General features: G+C 45.5%; 1 protein-coding gene across 1 annotated transcript; it reads left to right on the plus strand.

Moving 5' to 3' along the window:
* The first annotated feature begins 1330 nt into the window (after window positions 1–1330).
* On the plus strand, window positions 1331–7474 carry LOC114039742 (cytochrome P450 2A5-like). The gene is made up of 5 exons (XM_027857587.1): window positions 1331–1465; window positions 3913–4089; window positions 5451–5592; window positions 5864–6051; window positions 7377–7474. The coding sequence occupies exons 1-5, from the start codon at window positions 1331–1333 to the stop codon at window positions 7398–7400; spliced, it is 666 nt and encodes a 221-aa protein (XP_027713388.1). The 3' UTR covers window positions 7401–7474.
* Window positions 7475–8096: the final 622 nt, after the last annotated feature.

The raw sequence follows: 8096 nt of genomic DNA on the forward strand, positions 1-8096 counted from the left end.
CTGCTGGGAGCAGAGGGCACTGACCCAGGCTTCTTGTTTTGGGAGCCTAGGGCCTGGTCGATGGCTTTGTGTGCTGGGGCCTCCAATATTGGCAGTTGGAGGCTGTAGGGTTCTGGCAGGTTACTTGGTGTTGGGCTGGAATCAGCAATACTGGAACTCTAGGGGTAGGATTGGGTAGTGTGGCTCCTGGAGATTTCCTGCTCACCCAGGCCTTTCCTTCCTTTTGCTTTCTCCAGCTCCTTTCAGATGGATGTTGTAGGGTGTTTATCCACTTGGGGCCCCTTGGAGCACTGCTTCCCTTAGTTTTGCTGAGGCACTGGGAGAGCCAGTGGCTGTAGAATGCCGAGGCCCCTGGTGGCTTTCTGAGCTGGTTTCCACCAGTTCCCCCACCCTCAGTGAGGCACTTGGGGGTCCAGGTGTTGGTGTTTGCCTGCTCCACCACCTGGGCTTCAGGATCTCTTCCTGGCATGCTGCAGTGGGGCTTTCCACTAGCTTGTTGGGATGCCTCCCGTTCTTTACTGCTCCCCTTCCCCCAAGGTAAGAGGGGACTTTTCAGTTAATTCCTCAAGCTACCTGGGCTACCCGACTGCTGCACCCCATCTTTCTTCTGGTTCAGTTGTTCCAGGGTTTTTCCTGGGTTGATATTTTCTGGGCTTTCAGGGATTAATAGGGGAGGATAAGAGAGACTCACTTCTTACTTCGCCATCTTGGTTCCCGGAAGCAGAAGTCCTCTACCTCTCAATCTTTACCTGTTTCTCTGACTCCCATTCTGAGTCTCTTCATATTTCCCACCTTTCTATGTTTCCCTCCATCCTTGTTTTACCATTTCTCCCTCACTCTCTTGTCTATTCATATCTCCACCTAACTTTCTCTGATTGCTTTCCTGTTCCCTTCCCCTTTCTTTCCCTCCCCTTTTCTGTCTTTCCCCTTCTCCCTATCTGTTCAGTCTTTCCCTATACCTCTTTATCATTTCCTATCTCCCCTCTTTTGCTTGTTTCTCTTTCTCTCTTTGTCTCCCCATATCCACCTCTCTATCTCTGTCTCTCCTTGTTTTACCATCTTCCCTTTCTCTCCATCTCTACTTGCCATCCAATGACTCCTTGTCTCCCTATCTCTCTGCCCCTTCCTATCTCCCTAGCTCTGTCTTTCCATTTCTCTGTTTCTCCCTGTCTATCCACCTCCCTTTCTCCATGTTTCTCTTTTTGTCCCTACCTCTCCTTATTTCTCTTTCCCTCCTTGACTCTTCCCAGACGCCCACTTCATGTTTCTTTCCAGGCCTGTCTGAGTCCATTTCCTCCTTCTTGCCCCTGCCCAGGTGTGATCTTCAGTAATGGGGAGAGGTCCCGGCAGCTCCGATGATTCTCCATCACCACCCTCAGGGACTTTGGCATGGGAAAGAGGGGCATTGAAGAACGCATCCAAGAAGAAGCTGGCTTCCTCATTGAGGCCTGTTGAGGGACAAAAGGTGAGTAGGTCCTAAGAAGATTTCATGACCTTGGACAAGGTTAACCTCCACTATATGGTCTACCCCCAAATTGGCTACTGTTCTCTGTGTCCTGTGACTTACTTCTCCTTTACATCTAACCCTAGTTAATCTCTAAGGGTGTATGGGGTAGTTCCAGGAGGAACAAGTGTGAGAGCTTGCAGAGGCTGCTCATCCACCTTTGGTGTCCACTTGCCACCTAGCTCTCACCTGTGGCTCCAAGGAGCTATAGCATGCAAAAGAGCTACACCTTGGAAAAATTGTCTTGGAAGACAGGATAAACCATGTTGAGGGTATGGGCCTCAAACCTCTTGGTGAGTTAGGTGGATGTCTATCTCAAGCATATGAAGATGTCCCCCTGTTGGAATGGGGGGATGAGAACAAATTACTCCAATGGCCATGAAGGCAACTGAAGTAGGCACCATGGAGCCATTAGAGCTTGGTAAGGCATTGAAGCCACCAAGATCATTCACTGAATCCTGGGCCATTGACAGTCATCCTGACTGTTGTCTTGACACTGGATTTCAATAACTCTAGTAGAGAGAGTGAGACTGATAACTTTGTGCAACTTTGCCTCATTTAATACTAGCTCATGTGCAAGTCAAGTCATCATCCCATGAGGTCAATGTTCCTCTTTGTAAACAAAGGACAAATGATAACAGCTGATTTCTAAATCTTGCTGTGGGAAAAATCTTGAATTTGGAGTCATGGGACCTGATCTTGATTTGAACTTCTCCGCTTACTTGCTTTGTGTTTTTGAGCAGGTGACCTCACTTCTATAGGCCTTTGTTTCCTTTCTGTAAAAATGAGAAGGATGGAATAGATGGTGACCTCTAGCTTCCCTTCCACCTCTAAAGCAATGATTCTGTGATTCTTAGTGTCTAGGTTCAGAGACTGACACTTTCCCTGATCCAGGAGACCCAGATTAGAGTTTTAGCTTTGTCCTTCACTGGTTGTGTGATCTTGGGGCAAGTCCTTTCTTCATGTTGAACTTCAGTTTCTTTTTCTCTATAAAATTAAAGGGTTTGGAGTATATGATCCCTTCTGGTTCTGATGCTCTGTGAGTTAGCATGTTGACCTACTGAATACATGACCTTGGTCAGAGTTTTCCCATCTGTAAAAAGAAGGGTTTTCACTAGATGGACTAGGTAGCTGCAAAGATCCCTTCCATCTGACATGCTAGGTGAAGGGAGGCAACCTGGGGTAATGGATAGGGCATTGTACTTAGAATCAGGAGACCTAGGCATGGATCACATTTCTACCACTTATTACTTGAGCAAGTCACCTCCCCTCTCTGGGGCTTAGTTTCCTTCCCTATAAAATGAGCATAATATTGTTTGTGTCCTAAGCTACCTCAAAGGCATCATGGAATAATGGATATTGTGCAGATCTTGGAGGTAGAAAGATTGGGGTTCACTGATTGCTCCTGGCTTTGTGGCCTTGATGGCCTCTAAGGTCCCTTAATTATTTTGGTGGTGGAGATATTGGCTGTCCTTTGGAGGAGGCTGTGAGAGTCAGAGAAGAGTCACTATCTCTTTCTCTCCCTGTCTCTGCCTCAACCCACTTTATGTGCATCTTTATTCTCTCTCCTACTCTCCTGTCACCTCCCCTTTTATGCTACCTCTATCCAAAACTGTCTCCGTGCATCTCTTGGGGTCTCTGTTCCTTTCTTTCTTCTGCTTCCTCTTTTCCTCTCCTCCATCTCTCTGCTTTTGTCCTCTTTCTTCAATACTCTACCACTGTGCTTCCTTATCTCTGTGTCTGTGTTGACCTGGCTGGGCTACAGGGGCCCCCATTGACCCTACTTTCATCCTGAGCTGCACAGTCTCCAGTGTCATCTGCTCCATCATCTTTGCTGATCGCTATCAATATGAGGACAAACAGCTCTTGTCTCTGTTGCAAATGATGCTGGGGAGCTTCCGGTTCACAGCTACATCCATGGGACAAGTGAGCCCCAAGACCTTCTCTCCCACACAGCTGGGTCTCTACTCACCTTCATCCCTCAATCCTCAGGTTTCATTTATGTCCTTTACCTACTATACCCTATTCCTCAATCCGACCCCACTATTCTCAATATGAGCTCATGTCCATCCTTGATCCCCTTCCTCAGTCTGACCTCCTTTCCCCATTCTTATCTTCCATCATATCCTGCTTATCCCTTATCTTGTCCTATGCCCTGTCTTGATGCCCAACTCCCAATCAGATGCTCATCTCTCATCCTGACTGACTCATTCCAATCTGATTCTGTGGCCCCTCCTGACTACCTATTTTCCATAATGAACTCCATTCCAGATCCTAAACTACCATCTTTCATGCTGATAACCCACTCCATCCTCTTCATATCCCTCAGGCACAGTGTTCTGTACCCCATGTGTTATCTGTACCTCCAGTGTTCTGTACCCCATGAGTTATCTTGTGCACTCCCCCAGCTATATGAGATGTTCTCGGGAGTGATGAAGCACTTGCCAGGGCCTCAGCAGCAAGCATTCAAGGCACTGAAAGGATTGGAGGCCTTCATCACTGAGAAGATCCTGCAGAACCAGGCCACCTTTGGCCCCAACTCACCCTGGAACTTCATTGACTCCTTCCTGATCAAGATGCAGGAGGTAATGGCCCAGTGAGCAGGTGAAAATGGAGTGGATGGGCTAAGACCTCAGACTGAGGGTGTTACGGATCTCTGGGGGAAATCCCAGATATTGTGAAGTGAGATTCACAGAAATCAGGCAGCAGGTCTTGGAGGTGAGCAGGCAGCAATAGTAGACATTAGGTGGCAAGTTTCAGCCTTCCAGAGGCAAGGCTCAAAAGTACCCTGTGGCACATTCAGGAGGTAGGTTCACAAAGACCCCAGGATCAGGCAGTAACCTAGAGCACAGATTCAGATATACCGAGCATTTATGAAGGTCATTGTCAATTTGGGGGTAGCATGGCAAAGAGTGATAAAGATAGGGTGACAAATGGAGAAAGCAAGATACAGAGATGGGGGACACAGAATAACACAGAAACAGACACAGAGAAAAAGATCAGAGACATAAAATTGGAAACAGAAACACGGGAAGAAAAGGCCAACACAAAGAGACACAAATAGACATTCCCCTTTCTCCACTCTCCCTGCCACTTCAGATATTCACAAGCTGGGTATAGGGACTGGGGTGATCCAGAACTCAATAATCTAGTCCTAGTAGCCTTCCCTGACTTTCTTCATGAGACCTTGGGAAGTCCTTTCCTTTCCCTGGGTCTCTCTCACTTCATCCATAAAATGTAGGATGGAGGATATTAGATTTGTTGTGTTGGTCCTCAAGAGCAGAACCACGAACAATGGGAGAAATGGTAAAGGGAAGAATTTAGGTTTGATGTCAGGGAGAAACATCTTCCTGACAGTGAGAATTGTCCAAAAGTGCAATGGGTTAACAGAGAACTGATGGGTTCTCCCTCTTTGGAAGTCTTCAAGAAGAGGTTGGACCACCACTTGTCAGGAGGCTTAATGTGAGGGTTTCTATGGCTTCTGAGGTCTCTCCCAGGTCTACCATCCTGGGATTCTGGAAGGCAGCATACTGTAGTGGGTAGGGCTATGGACTCAGGGGTCAGGCATACCTGAGTTCAAATCCCACCTCAGATACTTACTAGCTATGTTACTCTGAGAAGGTTCCAACCTCTCTGTGCCTTCATTTCTTCATGAGAGTGGCTGGATTTGACACTGTCTAAGGTCCTTTTCAGTACTAAATTTATGTTCATTTGAATTCTGAGGAGATTAGATAGCTTTTTGAGTTCCTTTGAACTGAGATATTCCAGATTTATCAGGGGCCATTGATAGTTCCCCCCCATCTCCATCCCTGTACGTTCCTGAGGCTCAAGGAAATTGAGCTAACATGGGGGGAAAGGAGGCCTTGAGGCTGAAGAGTGAAGAGGCATAGCAAGTATGTGTATGTGGGGGTGGGGAGCCCTGAGCCCTGTCCACTCCCCCCAACAGGAAAAGGAAAATCCCAACACAGAATTCTTCATTCGCAACTTAATCATGACTACTCTGAACCTGTTTTTTGCTGGCACTGAGACTGTTAGCACGACCCTTCGCTATGGCTTCCTTCTGCTAATGAAACACCCAGAAGTGGAAGGTAAGCCCCTCTGCCATGCTCCCCTTAGATTTCCTTTGGAACACTAGGAGCTGCCCCAAACCTCTGTCTCTTCATCTCACACAGAGTTGTCCTTCACACACACACACACACACACACACACACACCCTTGGAACATAGATTATCCCCTTCACTTCTCATCCTTTCATCTCTTATCTCAGGGTATATTCAACCTCCACACTCCATCTGTTCCCTTTGGACTTCCCTGGGGTCTCTCTAACACCCTTGTTTCCTGCCCCTCCCCCAACCACAGCCAAAATCCATGAGGAAATTGATCAGATGATTGGGTGGAACCGATCACCCAAGTTTGAGGACAAAGCCAAGATGCTGTACACAGAGGCTGTCATCCATGAGATTCAGAGGTTTAGCAACATAATTGCCATGGGTGTTTCCCGGAGAGTCACCAAGGATACCAAATTCTGGGGCTTCCTTCTTCCCAAGGTAGGAGCCTCTCATGTTTAGCTCCACACCCCCATCCTCTAACCCCAGGAACTTCTCCATCTCTTTCTATTTTCCTAAATCTGCATCTATCATCCTCACTCTTCAGTATTCACTCACTCTCTTTACCCTAGAACCTCCCTCATCTTCCTCTTGCATAGGACATCCCTCCATTTGTCTTCTTCCTGCACCCAGACATTCCCCATGTTCCTCTTCCAAACCCTTTGCTCTGATGGATCCTCAATTCAGCTCTCTTGTTCCCATTCCTTCTTTCTCCCTCTCTGCTACCCCCCATCTCTTCCTCCCCCTTCTCTTCCCTTCTCTATTTCACTCTGTATCTATCTGTCTCCCTTTCTCTGTTTTCCTCTCTCTTTTCCCTCCCCTCTCCCTCCCCTCCCTCCTCTCTCTGTCTTTATCTCTGTCTCTCTTATTTCTCCCTTCTCTTTTTCCTTTCTTTCTCACTTTATCATTTTATCTTATCTTTGTGGCAATGGCCAAGTCATTTAGCCAATTCAATCTCAATGCATATCAATTTCCTCATCAGTAAAATTGTGATGATAATAATACTTTTATTGTTATGAGACTCAAAAAAGATAATGTAAGAAAAATATTTTGCTAGCCTTAAAGCCTGTAGAAATTATAGCTATTATTAGTACATAGCACACCCTCTGGGCTACTCCAGTAGCTTGAACTCATAAGTTAAGTCTCTGGGGGGCAGCTACTACCCTGGGGTTTAATATACTCCATGAATCTGCACTCCTAAAAATAGAGTTCTAAGGGCCCCATTGATGCACTTGCGTTTTTAAGTCAGCCAGTAGACGATTAGCTCAAAGGAAAAATGTCTAGTGAAGTGATATCCTAAGGACAACATAATAAAATGTCCTCCCCATAAACCTGGGGCACACTCTCCCACAACTATACCCATCTGTCAGTGGGAAAAGTAGCCATGCACTTGGTGTATACTTAGAGGGATGCACATACTTAGAGAATGTGTGTGGTCAAAGCAATTCACACCTCGGACCACAGGGTCCCAATATCCTTTCTATTTGTTGGTGTCCTCATCCTGCACCTCCTGGGCATAGACTTTACTAAACAGGCCTCTTAACTGGGTCCTGGGCTTGCTTGTTTCTGAAGCTTGACTAAGCTTCCATCTCTGAAGATTCTTTTTCATTCTCTCTGCTTACGGTCTCTTAGTCAGTCATTAGTTCTGATGCAAACCAATATAACCATTAGGACTGTAAGGATACACTCTGGCAGGGGAAAAAGTGGAAAAGCAAATAATCTCCCTCAACAGCTGGCTTCTTCTTTCATTGCTGGCTCTCTTCTAGACTGCCAGAAGTCACACTCCTTGATGTTGCTTCCTGTTTCCAATGTGTCCCAGAACAGACAAGTTCCATTTTTACAGACCACTAAGGGCATAGCTGTTCTTCTGTCAGTCAAAGGCAAGCTGCCTCTCAAATAAAACCAGAGAGTATTTTCATACTTAAAGTGGAAACAAAATGAAAAATTCCTCTTTGAAGACACAAACACCCTGTTGTCTTTGTTATTTGTCCCTCCTGTGATTTCATCGATTGAACTGGGGAGGGGGGGAACCCACTGATTAGGGGTATTCTAAACAACTCCTCCCACTACACTTTATTATAATAATTATTAATATAATATGTTATAATTATACAATATAATAAACAAACCAATAATATAATGTGTTATAATGTACTATTAATAATATATTAATAATACAATATAATAATAATTCACTTATTAATTCTTCATCTACAGATCAATTACTAACATTTATTATGGGTTTACTAGGCACTGGGATTTCATGATGAGACTACAAATATGGCAGCTGACCTCAAGGATCTTACATTCTATTAGGGAAAACAACATGTGCCCATATAATTGGATACAAAATATAAGGATAAGAACTGGACCTATTATTTCTTTGATATAGAGAAATACTTCTTGTGAGGGATTGTCTGGTGTTAGCTACTGCCAAGTGAAGATTGTGGCAACATGGGACGGGAACTGGGTATTAGGAAGTAACC

The sequence above is a fragment of the Vombatus ursinus genome, unplaced genomic scaffold (genome assembly GCF_900497805.2).
Source record: "Vombatus ursinus unplaced genomic scaffold, bare-nosed wombat genome assembly UNPS02012300.1, whole genome shotgun sequence".
Taxonomy (NCBI): Eukaryota; Metazoa; Chordata; class Mammalia; order Diprotodontia; family Vombatidae; genus Vombatus; species Vombatus ursinus.

Bases quoted from the DNA above. Each gene is read 5' to 3' on its own strand.
- LOC114039742 (XM_027857587.1), top strand. From the start codon at position 1,331: ATGGGGAGAGGTCCCGGCAGCTCCGATGATTCTCCATCACCACCCTCA. The intron at 4,090-5,450 runs GTAATGGCCCAG...TCCCCCCAACAG, and splicing joins TCCTGATCAAGATGCAGGAG to GAAAAGGAAAATCCCAACAC. The intron at 5,593-5,863 runs GTAAGCCCCTCT...CCCCAACCACAG, and splicing joins GAAACACCCAGAAGTGGAAG to CCAAAATCCATGAGGAAATT.